At 35.3% G+C, this 20941-nt stretch overlaps 1 protein-coding gene across 1 annotated transcript in view; it reads right to left on the reverse strand.

Moving 5' to 3' along the window:
- The window catches only part of LOC140146711 (neuronal acetylcholine receptor subunit alpha-7-like), a 73885-nt gene extending 58280 nt beyond the window's left edge, over window positions 1-15605 (reverse strand). Inside the window, exons 1-2 of the mRNA XM_072168584.1 lie at window positions 14459-15605; window positions 9572-9735 (exon numbers count right to left, since the gene is read on the reverse strand). Of these exons, the coding sequence (XP_072024685.1) occupies window positions 9572-9735; window positions 14459-14561 (267 nt within the window). The 5' untranslated portion in view covers window positions 14562-15605. The remainder of the gene's footprint in view (window positions 1-9571; window positions 9736-14458) is intronic.
- Window positions 15606-20941: the final 5336 nt, after the last annotated feature.

The raw sequence follows: 20941 nt of genomic DNA on the forward strand, positions 1-20941 counted from the left end.
CACATTATAAGAATACGCTGGTCAGCATGGTTTTTGGGTTGTAGATACAAGTAAGCATACAGAAAAAAAAAGGCGAAAAGAAAATGATTAAACTGTGAGAGTAATGCCTTAAGGATGCACGCAGGATTGCGTTTGGCGTGAAAATATTTTCAACTTAATTTTCACTGTAACTTTAAAAAACAACGTCAAGTACATGAAAGTATACATTTTTAGAAAGGAAAGGATAAAAGGAATTGAATTATATGGTCGAACATTTTCTAAAAAGGTCCTAATACCTTTCCAAATATTATTATACATAAAAGTCTAATTACAACTTTCTCAATTTATTGAATTATGTCCTGAAATTGGTAAACCATTGATAAAAAAATTAAAGGAATACTAATTTTGACCTATTTTGGTCCATATTTTGAGAAAAAAAGGAAACAACATTTCAAAAATTGAAAAAATTGCAACTGTATGTTTGACTATAGACAACTATTAACACCTAATTTTTCAATACCATGTAAATGTTTAAGCGTAACTTGTTGTGGTCGACCAAATATTGTTTGACCTTTTTCAAAAATTGTAGTGAAAATAAAGTTTTAAAATTTCCCGCCAAAACGTTATAATTCTGTGGTGGACACCCTTAAGGTATATAGAAATAAAGAGAAAGTAAACACATCGTGTATCAAACATCGTTACTGCGCATTGCAAGTCGGTGTGACGTCAAATGACGACATCTCAGGTGTACTCGCAAAGGCTTATGGGATTACCGAAAAGGTCAATTATATTATGTAACAATATTTTTAAAATGTTTTGAAAATCTTTTTCAACAACTCAGAGTCTTCCTATGCCTTTGTACGCTGTTTGTCGGTGACGAATCCACACGTTTACAGTGGCATAATTATACGCGAACGTAGGTTAATGGAAGCGCACCTGTCGTGCATGCGTGGTTAATATTGCTCGAACAGCTAAAGCTGCCATCGCAGACGACGCGAACGCATCGCTGTGAAACGGTGATAAACAACGGTGAAACATGATTGAATCCCTAAAATGATGTTAAACTGTTGTATGAATGCCATGGCGATCTTTGCAAGCTTTTGCACGCCCGGTAAAAATGTTACGAACCCGTTTTAAGTTTGCTGTGTAAAAGTATAATACGTGTTATTTTAGGGCAGTCTTCTTTCCGCTTTGTAAATATTTACAGTTCATAGAAACATTAAACGTATGGTTAATAGAGCTATTTATAAAAAGAGGGAGAATTTAAAGAAACAAGTAAAGTGTTACCATAACAACGACTTTGCTTACAAACTATTATCCATCTAGGTTTAAGGCTCAGGTGCGTATCGCCGTCTAAGCGTTAATACGTCGTAAGCAGTAACATCAGTGTGTGTAGTGTGTGTAAATGCGTATCCCGTTAGATCGTGACAAGAATAGAAAAGTAGCTTACATTGAAGTTACTAAACTGTTTTTTAAGACTTTCAAAATAGTAATGTTTATTTTTACATGAGAAAATAATGAATCGTGCTAATGCGGAAGAGTCATGTGGATTCCTAGGGGATTTAGATGGAGTACAGACTGAGATAGGAATTAACAACTTTTTTTTTCAGATGGGAAATGACACTTTGTTTTTTCATATAAAGAGTAATTATATGAATGATTTTGTTGAAAATGATTATATGAAAGTTTGTTTCATGTAGGTGGCTTGAAAACCTAAATGGGAAACATGGTTATTTTTTTTTATTAGAGTCAGAATTTTTTGTAACATATTATGCATCAAATCACTATAAATGTTTTGAAATTGAGTAGATTAAATATAATAACAAATAACAAATAACAAATAATAGTTTTAAAAATCCGTATCATTGATATTCATCTGTTCATAGGATGCTATTTATGTAATTTCATATTGCTTAGTGAAAAACAAATCTTTTGGCACATTTAGTCATCGTATTTTGTTGACATTTTTTATCTCAAATTTATGAAATAAAAAAAAAAAAGCTCCCCAAAATGAAGCTTTTTTATCCTTAAGGTGTATTATAGCGACCAATTTTCACTAATTCGCACCCAAATCTTACCAGATATAAATGTCAGTAAACAATAATATATATGACATGTACTAGCTGACCTATGGCATTTCTCACATATGAGAAAATGTGTATTTCATGTTTACTTTTAAATAACCTAACAAAGGTCGCTGTGACACACCTTAACCTGGTTTAATTTTGAAACATTAATTACGTGAAAGTCGCTTCATACACAGTACCCATTACTCGAAGCAACGTGCTTGTGGATTTCGAGTGTCCCACAAGGAGCACGTATGTAAGCTAACTTATTGAGTGTAGAAAATTTGAATAATTAATTTTATCACAATAAACTTGTAAATTATATAAGGAATATTATTTGATATATTTTCACACAGAGAGTAGTTATTGACATTTTACGTCCTGCGTGAGCTCATAATTATTCAACGCGATCGTCAGATAGGCCGTATAAAATTAATATATGGTTCTCATCTCCATCCGCCTTAATTTCTGATTTGTCAGATTTTTTAATTTTCAAAATGATTTTACAGTTAAATAAGATTATTAGAGAACAAGGATCACTTCCAAGTATTTTGTGGTAATCTAAGAGAATTATCGCCCAGAATCTCACATTTGAAAAAAAAAGAAGAAAAACAAAGGCGGCCTCCTCCTTTCCCCGAGCACTGTTGGAAAAAAAACACACACAAAAAAAAACACCAAAAAAAAAAAACCTTTCCCTTTTTAATTATTATCCGAATGAGAACCAAAAGAGTATAATCTTATACGGTCAGATATAAGTAACAAGCTGTGAACGTAAATTGTTTTGCTTCCAAATATGACGTGAGAGTCTCACCATAATGTGTTTGTATTTTGTTCAAAATAGTATAAATTAATGTTCATTATCAATTCACATAATAACTGTTTCATGTTTTATTGTTAAAGCGGGCGAAGAGTAAATATATACGACATTGCCAGACGAACATATTACTTTATTAACATTGTCTTATCAAAAATAATAGAATATTATGAAATTATTGGCAATCAGTAAGTTTTTAGCGGGTTCACCGTGGGACAAGTTTGGAATTGTCAAGCTTTTGTCCGGACTATAGTTTTGACTTCTTCAGGACAAAGTAACTAAAAAAATGATACATATAAGCCACCCATTAGGCGGAGGCGCCCTATTTAAGGTTAGCTTTGGATATCTTATTATTTATTGATTTTTCACTCGGGTAAGTCGGGGGTAAAATAAAGAAAATAACTTATTATCCGAAGCTAACGCTAAATAGAGCGCCTCCGCCTAATGGCCCCTTGCCTACTGATGGCTCTGAAAAGAGCCGTTCACTGTTGGAATTACATTACATAGTTGGCATTGCATTTGATACTCTATTGGTCTGAGATAAAGACAGTGCATGGAAAATACCCTATAGCTTACATGGAGGAGTTAATAATATTTGCAATAACTTTCAATGCGAAAATACTAATAATCAAACTTGCTTACAGAAGCTACAAGCTTATATCACACATATACCGTCGGTCATATCACATACAGACTTATAGCTTTAATACCATTTCAAATAGAGAGATTGGCATATAAATTTCACCAAAATTAAAACTTTCAGTGTCTTCTTCCTTGAGGAAAATTACTTTAGCAATAAATAGATTTGAGGCCAATTCTAAAACCAGTATTGTGTAGCTCTGTATGTGAAACACTTTTCAACAACTCTTCCTATACCTTTGTACAGGAGCCAACCGTTGTTAAACCGTGATGAACCCACACTTTTACTGTAGCGTATACGAGAACGCGAGCGAGACTACGCGTTACGCGAGAGCGCGTAAATATCGTCATGCCTGGAACCTTTGTGCGTATGCCAGCTTACAAGTTGAATTCAGTATTTTTCAGGTAGCGGCTAAACATTGCCGTTTTATTCTGTTGCTGATATCAAAAGAGAAATCATCGAAGTTTTTGTAAGGCTGAGTGGCAATGATTAACTGACATTCCTCGTAAAATAATCGTGAATTATACGATATTTAGCTTCTTTTCGTTGTTGAAAGGATTCAATCATGTTTCACCGTTGTTCATCACCGTTTAACAACTCGCGTCCGGCGCGTCTGCGTGGTTTACTTCGCTCGGGCAGCTAAAGCTGCCCTCGCGAAGTAAACCACGCAGACGACGCGGCCGCATCGTTGTTAAACGGTGATGAACAACGGTGAAACATGATTGAATCCCTAATTGTCCGTTTTCGTATAGAACAGTATGTGAGTATGTGATGTGATCCATTACAACAACAATGATGATAAAAATTTGATTTAGAAAGATTTTATGTTGTCTGTCATTGACAATGCTGTCAATGTGGACCACAATGGCCTCATCCCAATGACAAAGTTCAATAACCTCAATGAAACAATCATAGTTCAAAATTTGACCTCAAGATGCAGAGTATAAGTTTTTGTACCCAACTGTTCAAAGGTCATTCAATGAATGTACAAATCTATTAGGGTTAAAGAACTGCGCCCTGATAGATGTTTGTTGTGGATCCTAGGGTGTATCATATTGCATTGTGTGAAACAACAGAGGGCGTCCTGAATGTAACACATGAAAAGGTTTGATTACCAAAACGTTTCTCTAATAAATGCATCTACGCCCAGTTTCCACCTCGAAACACCCGAGCTCACATATATTTCCAACACAGCGAGTCTAGTCTCTATGCAGTCTGTTTTATACTACACGGATGGGTGAATAGCATCATAAGAGCTGTGTGAGATCTAGTGGAAAATATGGATCTGTGATTGTTTTTTTTTCAAAACTTCAAGTGTTCCCTTCATCCAATCAGATTTTTTTTTATATCGAACGAAAGCTAACACCTCCCCCTGAAAACACCTTTTTTCCATTAGGTCAACAGATAATGCAATTCATAGTTTATGTTTATAGCAAGACGAATGTGGTCATTCTGTTGAAAATGGCCTATCCCAGCACACTTTTTGAAAAAGTTTAAAAGTTCAAATTCCATTTCATTAAATGCAAGAGCGCAATTATATTGTCCATGTACTAACTTCATTTTAATGAGCAATGGCCAAAATTTTCTCTTTAAATTGCAAATCTTGTGCAAAAAGTTACTCTTTTTACCTTTTTTTGTAAGATGGTTGTAAATTCAATGAACTATGACTTTGCTAAAGAGCGCTTACAAATTGATATGACATGTGATATCAAAAGAACGATTTTAACTGAAAATGCTTAACCATTTAGTAGTGCAGCTTTGAGGAGCATTATACTCAACTTTTCAGTCGAGTTCACACACTTGCTAGCCCTCCTCATCAATTATCTTGTTCAAAAACGCAACCCACGTAGATATTTTCACACCATGGTATATATAGCAAACGTGACAGTCTATGGATATTAATAATATATAACACTTACACATGCACACCTAATCATTTACAGATACCCACCCGGTTTGCTAACATAAATATCCTACACACACGCACACCCACGCAAAAAACAAAAACAAACAAAAATATTACAAATAATTGCAATAATACCAATTGCAAATAACAATGCTATTATGTTCATATGTATACCCCCTAGAACTATGAAATTTGGTAGATATGGCTACCTCACAATGCTGATTTCAAAGCCGTAATCACAGCCAGTGACGCATGTACAAAAATGTAAATAACAAGTGTCTGAAAATGGATGGAAACCCTCCCTGGACAGTATGCTTCGACTATGTTTATAAATACGAATTTATAAATACGCATGTGACCCCCTCCCCGCTGCCATTACAGCTTATAGACATGTGGTCTGTAAGTGGCTTTCGACACATCGTGTGGTCATCCTGTACATTTGAATGCAAAGGCGGTAAACAACACTTGCTGACACAAAATTTTCTATTTTGTTCAACTTTGTGATATTATTGTAAACGTTTCCGTCGATAAATATATTTTTCCGTCGGCAAATACTTTCAAAATGTTGTTTTTGATAACGTATTATAAAAAAATATTCGTCACCCCCCCTGTGTAATAATATTGTTATTCAGTTCATACTTAAATTTGATGATATAAAGAGTTCCTATCCTTTCTGTATACGTAGTGTTCAATGGCATGAGGATTCGGTCATAGTCTTGGTATGTCGTGCCCATGGGTCACGTGCGTATTTATAAATACGTATGTATAAATTTTATAAATATAGTAGAAGGTAGCTACTGGGCCATTGGATGTTTCGTGCACAAAATCGTATGTTGAGATGCTATTATATTCATAATTACACCCCCTAGAACTATAAAATTTGATATGGCTCTCTGACAGTACTGATTTCAAAGCATGTACCGATTGTAAATGACAAGTGTCCGAAATGGATGAAAACCTTGCCTAGACCATTATTGGGGTGCTTCGAAAGTCCTCTCGCACTATGAAATTTGGTAGGCCCATATATGACTACATTGCACTGCTGATTCCAAAGCTGCAATTACAGACAGTGTAGCATGTATCAATTGTAAGTGAGTTGTGTCCGAAAATGGATGAATACACTGCCTGAACCATTATTGGGATGGAGGGTATAAATGGGTTGTCGCACAAAAAGTAGAATATACTATTTGACATTAGAAAATTGCAAACCACAATCATTTTATCTTTGCAATATTACTAACTAGTCTCTAGTAGTAACATGTATTATAGAATCATGCCTTTGAAACTGTTTATATCTACAGATGATGTTGGGCCTTAGTATCAAATTTCGGCATTTTGATCTCGATTCGCTCGATTGAATGATATCTGTCGCGACTTTTGGGCGATGCTTCTATAACTAGTTTGATATTTGTCTCAACAACCTGGTGTGGCATGGATAACAAGCAAATTTCAGTATCGGTGTCTGGTCTTCCTGGATCATGGTTAACAGAGTGTCATCATCAAAATCGAATGTAACCGGAGCTGATTGGAGTTTTCTACAAATCAATATCGATATGGTAGCTTCAAAGTTGAGCACTGGCAGACTGAATGATCTCAGTGTTTTGGTTGCTTTCTTGTTGTTGAACCATGAAAGTAGTGGCGTGCGCGTAGCTAGTGGTTGTGGCGCTAATGATACACATTGGCGCCCCTCCCCTCCCACAAAAAAATCTTGAAACAATTGCGCGCGGAGCGGGATGAAATTTGCACAAATACCATTAATTAGTTTTGGTTATAATGAAGCTGAATTTCGGTCTCAAATTGATCTAAATGGCTATTTGTGCTGAAATGAGCACGAAGCGCGCGAAAATGTTTACTTTCATCGATTGATGTTGAATTGGTTAATTCGGTGCCCCCCAAAAAAAAGGTGGCGCACAGGACAAGCCCCCCCCCCCCCCTGTCGCTACGCCACTGCATGAAATGGTGTCATCCTATATTAGTGTATGTTACTTATACTTACTTACTGACTCGCCCATCCGGAAACGAGAACGAGAGAGAAAAAAAAGTAAAGAATATAATAAAGATATTGCTCCCCTGGGGGTGACACTCCACATAGGACTCGGGTCAACATTCCTATTTCGGGTCCTTTTCACATCTCGAAAACCAAGAAGGTATGGCACCAGAATGGTGTCAAATGAAAGAGAAAAAGTAAAGAATATAATAAAATGAATTTACTTCCGAAGCCCCGTGATTCAACTATGATTTGAGCCGATTGAAAATAATTGTTTTGGTTTATTAAATCTAACGATTTAAGGTTTCTTTTACATACCAAAATACATTTGATTAACTTTTTCAGAAATGTTCTGTTTTTATTGGGACACCCTGTACAATACTGCATGTTTTTTAAGCATTTTCCTTAAGGGGCATTTTTGTTCATCTTAAAGGGTATATAATATTGGGGTTGTTTAACAATGTCTGTCTCAATTGAATTAAATTGTTGACCATTTTGTTTTCACCACAACGTTCAAGAATATAAAAAGTTGGTTGTGGGGTCGCGGCGGACAGAAAATGTTCGCTTGTATATGATATTTATTACTACTGTGGAGTCCCCACTTTCTTCTTGTTGGCATCCGTCAGTCTTCGCAGACTATAAAGTAGTGCCGTCTGAGGTGGTTGAAAAGCATCCCCACCAGGTATGGCCATAATCCCATGGTTCATTCTCATATTAAGATGGGTATATTTTCGTCGTCAATCACCAGATCACCAAAATTGAGATTTTCTATATCAAATCATTGAATGCGTAAGATTTCAAGATTTTGTACGTGTTGGACATTTCACATTTGAAGGGGAAGTGCGTGAACGCGTAAATAATAGTAGGGTATCCTTTATTTGTTCGACACTCCACTTCACTTCATCGACACCCTACTCTCCATTCCAGAAACATACAGAACTAATTTTTGGGGATTGTTTTCTGACAATCGAGTCGCAAAAATCAAAGAACTTGGAACAAGTCTAAGCATTCAAAATGTTGAGTATATGCCGAAATTTTGCTCTAATTTCCACTTTTTTGTGTTACTTTAATTAAATGGTTAAATTAATTTAATTAAAAAACATTTCTTTTTCAAAAACTAGAATGCATAAACTGAAATTAGTCTTAGTACAAGTCTTTGGGCTTGATTGTCACAGCATACGAAAAACACCATAAAATCCCATAACTTTGTGATGTGCCCTGAATAATTTAATTTTGATTATTCATCTTTGTTTACAAGTTAGATTTCATGAGTGATGACAGTTCTGAGATCTCTCATGCATCAAAAACAAATTGAATCATTTGAGAAAATCCCTACTGTTACAGAAAGTTCAGTGTATTTGTGTTGTGCATTCGTGTGAATTTGGGTAAAAGGTGATTTTGGCCTCGAGTCAGTATGACTCGTAACAAAATTGAGGGCTCGTCCTGGGAAATACATTGTAAAAAGAAAAGTTAACATTAATTTACTGAGTCTTAAAAGTGAAGGTATAAACTATAAATTGGGAGAAGTTTGATGAGTTGAAGAAGCCTGATTTATTAGCATTTGCCAAACATTATGACTAGAAAGTAAAGCAAGCCGCAAGAAGACAAGTAATCAAAAATTCCTTGATTGATGTTTTGGTTGATGAAGAGTATTTTGGGGAATCCATTTTGGACAAGAGAAAAGAGGTCCAAACTGAAATCGGTGGGGAGGCACTTTTTTCAATTTAAAAATTGAAAGAGTCGGAAATTCAATTAGAACTGAGGAAAATAGAAATGGACCAAAACGAAAAACTGGAAATGATCAAGTTATAGAATGAAAATAAGATAAGACATTGAAAAACAAAACAAAACTACCAATGGAAGACAAAGCACGCTAAGAAAAGATGGCGATTGAACACCAAAAATTAGAAACAAAAGAAAAGGAAAAGGTAGCAAAATTGAAACTTGAAAAACAAAATTGTATAATCAAATTAGGATATAGCTATGTTTCAGCTGGCAAAACAGGATAATATTTTTTTTAATCCCAAAAAATTAGTATTTTTCTGGAATAGGGAGCAACTCTAACCCATCCTGCTCAATGTCACAAGTAACTCTGCTCTTGTTGCTAATTGGCGCAAGACAGGTAGTAATAGTGTCGAGCTTGTGGAATGTCGAGCAACTGGAGGAAATGTATACATACCATATCCATGACAGTCTTCAGTTCGAAGCTCACAAATATCGTGGTAGGTATATCAGGGTTCTTGACAGGTCTGATGTGCGAAGGTATAGAAGATTCGTTGGTTATTTTGTCTAACAAATCCAGCTCACATCGCACCACGTTATGGAATTCATTTTTAGATGAGGCTGTGAAAAACGAAAAATCAAAACAATATGTTATTACAAACTCCCTTTAATGTAAATGAAGCAAACATAAAAAGGTTTTAGAAAGATTTTTTTTGGGGGAAGGGTGATTTAGCCAAAATATTTTAATAGCATCAATGTCAGGTTATATAATGGTCGGGAAAAGTTTCATATGAAAAAAAAACACCATAAAGACGTTTTTTAAAAGGTGTTCAAAATGTTATTGTAAAATATGTTTTACCAACATTATATTGTTAATATCACACTTAAATAACGTTACAGTGCTTTACAGCAATTGACGTTTAAAAATGCTTATTATTAAAAAATATATATATTTTTAAATAGTGTTCATTTATATAACTTCACAGTTAAACGTTTTCTGGCAAAATTTTTTACCATTTACAAAATCGTGGCTGGAGAACAAAGCTTTGGAAAATTTTCAGCTGAAAATTGATGCGAGGAACGCAAATGTCTCAAATATTAAACCATTGTCATTTTCACTGTATATTAGGTATATTCATTGCTTTAAACAACACAATACATTTTCTATAGTGTGTTGACTTTATCTTGAACGCTTTAGGTGACAAATTCTTTCCTCGTAATTTTATCGTCCATTATATTTCTTTTTTTTTATTATCTGCTCGTTGTAGACAATAAATTATAACTATTGTTAGGAAGGATCATTCTCCGTATTTTATACCACGTGCTTTTGACACATACCACACATAGTTGCATACATTGGTCATAATCACATTGTGACATGAGTGTTTAGTAATTAATGTTGCATACCGTGCATATTGTATCAATTATTCACTAATTCTAATGTATTGTTGGTCGACGCAGCAGAAAAAAGTAGTTTACAGCATCTTGCGAATGGTAGTGAGCTTTAGCAAAAATTGAATTGCTCAATTCATACATGTAGCGAACAGAGGATGATTTAAGTACTTCCCATCACGCCACTGTGTTGACTTGCGGTTAGCACAGCTGTGTGAGTGAACATGACACCACTGCTCGCACATTGCATTGACGGGCATGGTTAAATATGAATTTGGACTGACATATTTACAATAAAAACGCATTCAAAATGCTAGTCGATTTCACATTTTATGTTACCTACAGAAGGTGTGAATTATCCTTTATTCATACATCACTTTTGTTCTGAAATCGACCAAGTAATAATGACACTTTGAAAAGTAAAGTGGCAGTTGAAACTCTAGTGATAACACGTTTGCATCCTCTGTGTAGCGAGCGTGTAGAAGAATTCAAATATCACAGATATACTTTTGTAGGTCCTTCCAATTGTGTAATCAGTAAGGATTGGATTACGTGTATGCATAATACGTAACAGAAAACACTTGTCGGCATTAAATGCCATTTGCCATGTATGTTGCCAACTGCCCAACATGAGCATGTCATCTTGAAGCTTCTCAGAGTCTGCCCTGCATTTTATTTCATTTCAATGGATGCCATGTTGAAGCATATACGTGAAAATGAATTCTATAATGGGAAGAAATTGTTGAGAGTAAAAACTAATATTCTCTTACTTAATTCATATGTTTATCGTAATGATCTATGACCTTCTCGATATTTTGCCACTTCTAGCAATCACTTTTAACGGCCATTTTGGCTTCAATTTTGAGTTTAATGTACAGGGTGTATCATAATGATTGGTACCCATCAGGTTTGTTGTCAAAGGAAACGCCTGCTTTTTATCCAAATTCAACATTAGATTCCCTTGAAATGACTACAATTTATAGTTTTATAACCTTTTACTACATAAATCAAATTAGGTGGATGTTATGCTGTATTTTGATGTGGCAGTCTTGGTCAAGCGCATTGGATATTGATGGGCAGCAATAATGTTGATACACCCTGTACACAAGCAAGCTATGAATCCCACAAATGATTTTGTAACGATCAGAAACATTATCTGATCATTTTATCTGAACGTTTATGGTATGGCAATATAGACATTTGTCAAATTTGACCTCTTTTGGCGGTCTTGAATCTTGAATTTGATGTACAGCAGGAAATTAAAAATATCATAAATGAGTTTTTAATGGCCATAAACCTCTATCTAATCAATTTATTTATGCTTTCATCATGTTTTTTGGCTGATATGTGACTTTTTTGAAATTTTACCATTTTTGGGCGGCTTTCTTTGCGGCCATCTTGAATATCTCGAGAGTGTCGTGGTTTCTTTTTCACATCCGGAATGTTTTTAAGGACCCTAAAAGGCATCTGAAAGTTGGTGTGGTTAAATACCGGGGGTGCACGGCCGGTAAATATTACATGCCCATCTAATCAGATGAATGGATTACTATTAAAGTCATAGTGTACGATCTTATAATATGAAATTGGTTAATTTGTTTTCAAACCTGATTTTTTTTGCATATTTGTAATGTTTACACATGTCCCAACTTGCACCTAAATGGAATCGGCCAAATTTGTTATCTTTGCAGGTCAACAGAGCAAAGGTCGACATTTGATCATAATTTAAAAATTATGATAGTAATTATGTCCTCCCATAGAACTATGTGTTAAACGGCCAAAATAACCAGTGGGGTTTCTTTCACTTTACCTTGTTATTTCAACCTAAAATGGACAGTAACCCTTCACGTCAGTTACTAATATTATTTAAAAATTTTGAATAATGAATAACAAAATCAAAATTTGACGGAAATCGTACATTAAGGCTTTCAGAAATACAGTACATTTTTAGTTAAATGGCTAAATCTGGAAAAAAAACACCCTGCTAATTAAGCAGACTTAGCACTCGTCTCGTAATCACCTAAAATAACGGCGAACCTTATTAACTATTGAATGTTTGCCAGGTCTTAGCAGATATTATGCATAAATCATGCTTGTAACATCTTTAATAATAACAGTCATGACAGTATGAATGTCAGTTCATTAGTATACCAGTGTCAGTAACAGCTTTACAAGCATTGCATTCGTCTTGTTATTATAGCCTATTTTGTCTTTAATACAATACACGGCTTTAGACTAACCATGTGTTAGCACGTCTAAGCTACTAACAAAGGTCATAAACTGAATTTGGATGATTTTGATGGTTTTTTGGAATGAACAAATCACTGCTTGCGCCTTAAAAGACAAAATAAGGCATTTTACATGAATCTCTCTACTTTTAAGTAGAGAGATTAGCTACATGTATGCATTTCAATGTGACTTTCAATAGTCTTGTTTTCTTCGGGTTTTGCAATGCCAAATTGTTCATTTCAAAAATATTTATCCTTCACTTTTAGGAAATGTATTAACATTTTGTACCACGGACTACTGGGGGATGGGGTGGGTTTTGCAACTATGAAATTAGGGGAATTCTGGCCACAAAAGTATAGGCAAAATTGATTTTCGCCTACAAATTCAACAAACATGCGATTTTCATAATTTTCTCCTAAAATTAATTTAAAAGGAAATGATTTTAAACCTGCAAAATAAAAATCATGGAGATTTTCTGCAGAAAAAATGATCGGCCTCCCCCTCTCAATGGTCATTTGTGATGCGATCAAGCAAAATCAGTCGGAACTCGGCAATAATAAATTTTCCGTTTCTTACAGGATAGTAAAAAACATTTACAAAGCTGGATTTTGCAGAAAACCCCATTGAAATTGAACAACCAGTTCTAAAGATATGAGGAATTAAAGAGTTTCCAAAACAACAAGAAACAAAAGGAAATAGGCCTATTTCCTTTATTTGGCTATATCTCAAAATCAATATTTCCGAGTTCCGACTGATTTTGCTTGATCGCATCACATTTTTGATGGTTGGTCATACCCAGGTAACATGGGTTAGGTGCTGGGTAAAACTTTTATCACTAAAATGAGCGGAAAGGATGGATATACGATTAGCTTTTAGTCCTTTGGGCGTAAGCACACGCTTTTTTTTTATGACGGATACAAAATCTTAGGGCCTTCGTAGTTCTAGGTTAAATAGCTGCGTAATTACTTGTTGAGAGTAAAATGATTGTACACGATAATGCACACGTACTGACATACTGATAAATGCGACCAATGCACGAGCCCCACATCATGCAATTTTCAATATTTATGTGTTTTTAAGAGGCTTGGAGAATCAGTCAATAACAACAAAACAGATCCGTTTACTCACATACCTGGGAAATGTGTTGCATAATTATAGACACTTCGTTTTAATGTATAATGTAGATGCATACTGCTTTGTTTTGTCTGTATCTTAATTTCACATTTGCACCCTTTGGCATGAAAAAATTAGATCACTTTACCAGAGATGTACTGTAACCACGGTAACACCAGGCTAAGAAATTGAATATTTCTCTACACCTGTTCGCATAATAATATTCAACCATTATTGCAAACAACGTGTTGCATATTCACCTTGTCCTCATTACATTAAATCTAAAATTTTCAATTAGCTTTTGAAGCATACGGCTCGTACTAATTCAAGCATTTATTCTGTTGCTTACTCTATAGTTAAAACTATAAAGTATAAAGTAACAAAAAACTATGCAGTAAGCAACAAAATAAATAGACGATAAAATGGGAGAGAAAGAAAGAAAGAAAGAAAGAAAGAAAGAAAGAAAGAAAGAAAGAAAGAAAGAAAGAAAGAAAGAAAGAAAGAAAGAAAGAAAGAAAGAAAAAGAAAGAAAGAAAGAAAGAAAGAAAGAAATCAATGAAAAGAAACAAAAAGACCCAAACGAACGATAGAGTGAAGAATATTAAACATATACCTTGACTCTCAGAACTGGATGGTACATTAGCCTGTGCAGACGCCTGTAAACAAATGACATACACTGTGACGAAGAAGTTGATGATTCTACCGAAACGATTCATTTTGTTGTTCTTTTCTTCTGAAATCTGTATCCTGTATCCTTTTCTCGGTCAGCTGTTGGCAAATTCTCTTCTCTTATGGCGATGAACTTCGATGACACACGAAGTAACTAGTTAAACGTACAAAATCCACCCATTTTAAACCGTTTGTCAATGCTGAAACTTCCACCTTCTCAACTCGTGTTCTGGATCATTATGGATGGCAACAAACAGTTAAAATGTTAACACGCATTGTTCATTGTTAATTGTATGTTGCAAAATTACTGTAATACAATTAAATGCGTAACAGACTAAAAATATTGCTATACATTCTGTAAATATCCCTGTTTTAAGAAAACAATTCACCGATCATGAAAACTCGAATTCTTGATCAAGTATAATAATGACTCATCCGATGTGTTTGAACACAAGAATACTATTTGTAAGCTGGATTACCAATTAGTAACCCCAAACCAGTGGTTCCTATGTGAGAGCTATATATATTGTACTGTTCTATATATCTATCTATATATCTATATCAATCATAATAGTCATATTATACAATGGCTAATAGGGCTGGATGCCGATTGGTATAATGTCACTGCCACATCTATTATAACACTGCCATTATCTGTTTTGTCAAAATCACATAGGTAACATATTTGCTGCATCTATCGTGCCTATATATCCACTCTTCTCTCCTGGGATGTTAGGTGATACAGTTTCAGAGGTCCATAAAATGTATCTATGTTAACATAGCTTTGAAGTGGTAATATTGCTTCCTCTACAACATATCATCAATGTCACTCTCATCATTACATAGCTATCTGTGGCAAGTCATACGTCGATATATACATTGGTTGTAACATTAGATGACTTTCGACTTCTTGTAGAGTTGCTATCTAATCTCATCAGTAGAGTTTTATATTGTAAAAAGATAGTAGAGCTCTGTTATGTCGTCTTTACAAGATTTTATCCTCCGCTGATGAATTGACAAAAAAAAGTTACACCACTTACACGATATAATATCATACTGTATAGCAGTTATAGGTGGCTTCAATGGAGAGGTTGAACATGTTGTGTTACGGAATATTCTTCCACCCTACACTAACTCATCGACAATTACTTAATATGCAAATGTCTATCGAAACGTCCCTCTTGGATAGGTTAGTATTCAGTGTACACATATGGGTGGAGAATGAGATATTGTTTTGTACAAAATTACAATATGAAATTTATAAGTAACACAGCCAATACGTAACAACTTAGTACCTACTACACGTTTTCTTGGTGTTTCCCAGCCTAGACATTAATGCTTGCATCTTTACAGGATCGAGCTACACATTTTGAAACATTTTGAACATATTCAAACATAGAATAATGTAGGTACTAGCAACATTTTAAAGCTAATAATGTTACAGAGTTTCAGCATAGAAATGTTAAAGCAAAGCTCAGGTGTTTTTACAGCGCAAACGGCACCTTGGCTTTCCTAAACCTTTCCCGCGCGAATTTCAATGAAGCAGACGAGAAACTTCAAACATATGAATAAATTCACAATTGTTGAAAAACAAAATAATACCATTTTAAATTTCATGTCCATTTTGTCCAGTCTTTATTTATCCAAAAGAATACAAGCTTCATACTGTTTTAGTGGTTCTTGAGATACACATCCCGTACATTTATTATAAGCAAACCACAGCTTAAAAATTGCCGTGATGGAGTCAAGTGTTAAAACGTGTTACATACGGTATACAAGCTAACCCTATCTTACACCTACGTCAGGTCAACTGCGAGTCACTGACTTGTACGCGCCATTACACACTGGGTTTTGGAGACAACTATTTTTTGGCGGGAATTAAGTGTAAAACCTGTAAAATAAGTGTGGAATTGAGTGAACCTGATATTCAATTATTATTATTAGTTTAGTATGTTTAGATTGTTAGTAGGGACATACATGTACATTGAAAAAAAAAAAAGAACATTACTGAGGCCCTTTATCTGTTAGACTTGCTTCAAGTCCTTTGGCGTTCATAGTCAGTGAATGTAAAATGGAAGCTTTGCCACATCTTCCAAAAATCTCTGTTTCAAAATTTGAAGTTATTCTTTCAAAATAATTATTTACCATCATAGCTTTGTAAAACTTTATTTGACATTTGAATCACGTTTGAATTATTTAGCCAGATAGTGTCATAGTGGACTTTCTTACGTCCACAAGGCACACTTCCTCCCTGGCTCATGTAGGATCCAGGATTATGATACTTCTACCACTGATTATACATGCGTCCTATGAAGAGCATGAATAGAGAAAAAGGAGGAAGCCTTGATCAAGGCTATTTATCTGTTCTGTCGTTTTGAATATCATGTGTTGAGAGCTGGCTGTTTTTATTCGTTTTTATGGTCAATATGTGATTCGTGTTTGACTAGAAAATTTGATCACATAACTCATATATTGAAAGATCTTCACTGGCTACCTAATCGTGAGATAATTGACTTCAAACTACTCATTATTTTTAACTTGGCCGATTCAGATTCAGATTAAATTTATTTCAAATTCGTGGCCATTAGGCCAAATTACACGAAATATTACATTTGCATTGTTTACATTAAAAAAAACTAAATATACATAAAACACCATAAAATTACTCAAAGAAATTAATCGCACTTGTTGAGGTAAAATCTCACAGACTCATACAGCTCTCACACACCTACATCTCCACACACACCTTACATACACCCCACCCCCCCCAACTATCAGCCCTCCATACACACACACCCCCACATACCACAGATGCACTAAAGAATCTAATTTAATAAAACAGTAATTGATAAATAACATAACAAAATATTGCACATAAATTGGACCAGCCAAATTATAAGGGACAAATTGAATACATAAAAATGCTGTCATAAAATCACAGTTAAAACACACCAGCTGAATATGAACATGATGAGATGCACTGAGCTGTTCCCATATCTTTTTGTTTGGCTTAATTCTGGGGACCTGATACTTATTGCACTGTCTAAGGGTCATATTGTGTGTCCTCACCTCATATTGTGTGGAAACCATTCTGAGTACCTATCAGATTCTGAGCACAGAGATGTAGTCTTCTATCATTCAAAGTTTGGAGTTCCAACTCATCAAGGGAGTCTGTATAGGATGAGTAATTAGCACCAAAGATAATGCGGCAAGCCCTCTTTGGATGCGATCTAATTAATGTGCCTGGTCGTTGGTAATACTGCCATGCCAGACAGGGGCTGCATATTCGCATGTTGGGCGAACATAACCAATAAAAACAGAGACTAGGTCACCAGTTGGAACACCAAAGCGTTTGAGACGTGAGAGCCTGTACAACCTTCGACTGCTTTTTGATACCATATTGTTAACCTGAGACTACCAGCCAAGGATTGGACTGGACAGTCAGCCCCAGGAGCTTAGTCTCAGACACCACCTCAAGCTCAATCCCAGCAATGTGAAGACTATGAGGGACAGGAGGAAAGCTTTGAATGGCACTGCACCAGAGTATTTAATGAATCTTCTTCATGTTCTTCTTCCTTAAAGCTGTATTTTCCAGAAAACTCCAATGAATTGCCGGAGACTTCATTTAAAGTAAAAACACGCAATGTGCTGCTGAGCAGGCCTTGTTCATAATATCATGCATTTAAGGGATCTGATAGCAACGTTTGCACAGCATTTTTCGCGGGACATGAGAGCACACGAGACACATCAAATTGCATTCTGAATACAAGAGATGTCCTGATATCATATAATTAATTTTATATGGTATTTACTTAATGTGTATGTAGCTTGGATGAAAAGCCGTCCATCATTTAGCAAATTTTTACCTTCGTAAATTTTTAATAATTTGCCATAAAACTTGTATTATATTGCCAATTTCAAAAAATCCAAATTATTTGATATCAGAAGGACATTCCTCGTATTTAGAATCCAATTCGACGTGTCCCATGAAAAATAATGTGCAAACGTTGCTATCAGATCCCTTAAACGAGGCTTATGAATAAAGAAGCACGACTTTCCAATGTGATACTTTGAGTATAATTAAAATATATCCTACCTCATGAAATATTAAGAAAATTGAGAATTCCATTGATCATCATTCTTGTTTAACAATAAATTGGCCACAAATTAAAAAAATACTTAAGCAGTGGGTGACAAGGCAAAAATTCGGGTTACTTTCTATGGGGTTAAAATAGGGTGATTTTTTTTAAATGGTTGGTATGTCGGCAGTGTGCGGTGTACAGGAGCTTTTCCTCCAAAAATTACCAAAAGGCCAAAAAAGGTCCACTTGGCGAGATAAAAAACGTACTTTTTTAACGCTTTGTTAGTCAAAAAAGGTCCAAATTTGCTAATTTACGAGCGTAGCGGGCGAAAAAGGTAGGTTCTTTGTGCTTTCTTGGTCAAAAAACTGCAACATTTTTTGTGAAAAGGTCAAAAAAGTCCACATTTTCAAAATCGGCCCTTCAATCAATCTTGGCTACTAAAATGAGCGCAAAGGATGGAGCTACGATTAGCTTAGGTCGTTTGGGCGTAAACGCGCGCGTTCTTTTAATGACGGATAAAAAATCTTTATGGGGTGGTAAAAAAAAAAAAGCGCAGTGATTTATAGTGCGCTACGCACAGGCACAACGCCTAGACGTTGATCCACAAGCCTCAGCACACTTTACAGGTTGACGCTGACCACTACGGCCCCACATCATTCCACAAACCATTAAACAACAAATCAGGGACTTTGCTGCTTCAAGAGCGCACACCCTATACATTCCACAAATATCTATCGCAACCAGGATCAGCTCCCCGAGTTTCGTACGGGTTACAACGAGACAAATTAGCAGTGAGTTCCTTGTCCAGGGGAATTTCAAGCTAACTCAATTTTTCCACGTGAGCGTACTAGGCACCGCCAGGGTTCGAACCCCCAACCTCTCGCACCACAGTCGAACGCCTTATCGATTGAGCTAACTTGACTGCTCGTAGTTCTACGGTTTTACAATCCGACATTTAAATGTTACTAAAATGTCTTGACCTAAACCAAAACTCGTTTATAACACGTTTATAACGTTTTAAAAACATTTCATTCATTCATAGATGTCATCGTGCCCAAACTCTCTCTCCTCCTCCTCTCCCATCTCTCCCCTCTTTCTCTGTGTTAATATAAGGGATTACTTCATATCATTTCATTTATTTCTCTTTACACGGCATTGAACCATTTCAATGAATTCAAAGTGACAAGTACTTTTGTCATCACATGACGGTTGAATATCTAACTACGAGTTAATGCAAGCGTGTTTGATTAATTGCATACGGTGAACAGTGTGTCACTTTAGCAGTGGAACTATGCTTGGGTGAATACCGCCAAACAAGAACGAGCGTAAAAAATGCGTAAACGTGTAGGAGCAAAATTGCCATCAATATTTATTTATTTATTTATTTATTTATTTATTTATTTATTTATTTATTTATTTATTTATTTATTTATTTATTTATTTATTTATTTATTTATTTATACACGAAAAAAGTTATCACAAACTGCTGTAAAAGAGTGCTCGATTTCGAAAAAGAGCAGTAGTATTACACGTATATCAATACAGTATGTATTGGACTCGCTACACTGTGTTTCACGTTGCTAAACGATCATCAGGCGAATGACTACAAACTACGGAGGTTTTTTCTTCTTCATGGCAGTGTTGCCATGTCGACATTTGCTTATGAATTCAGTCCGTTTGTTTAACGATCTGTTTGGATCGGCTTTTTTTTTTATTATTAAGGGATCTAAAAAGAGCGTTTATTGCGTTTCGACAGTATTTTTTGTGGGACATGAGAGCACCTCAGACCTATCGAATTGCATTCTGAATACGAAGCATGTCTTTCTGATATTAAATAATTTTCATTTTTGATTTGCCATAAAATGTGTATTAAATTGCGAATTTCAAAAATCAAAATTATTTGATATCAGAATGACATTCTTCGTATTCAGAATGCAATCGATATGTCTGATGTGCTCCAATGTCCCACAATAAATACTGTCCAAACGTTCATACCCCAGCCCTTAAGGATTGCCAATTTCTCTTCGAGGCATAGATTGCACATACCCGTTTTGCGCCTAAAAGTATTTGATTTGAGGATGGTTTCCCAGGATATATAAACTGAACAGAATTTTCAACCGCAACAGCGTAAAAATAAGCTATAGCTGCATGAAAAATGTTGGTGCAATTATCAAAGCGCAAAACTCAAAAATAATACGCAAAATGAAGAACCCCCCCCCCCCCAAGAAACAGTGCAACTGTACTCGCAAATATAAAGGAAATTGCCCTTAAAGGGAAATGCTTGTCAGAAGCAGTAGTGTATCAAGCTAACGTCAGCTCCAGTAAGGGTTGTAAAACCTATGTAG

This window comes from Amphiura filiformis, chromosome 2 (genome assembly GCF_039555335.1).
Source record: "Amphiura filiformis chromosome 2, Afil_fr2py, whole genome shotgun sequence".
NCBI lineage: Eukaryota > Metazoa > Echinodermata > Ophiuroidea > Amphilepidida > Amphiuridae > Amphiura > Amphiura filiformis.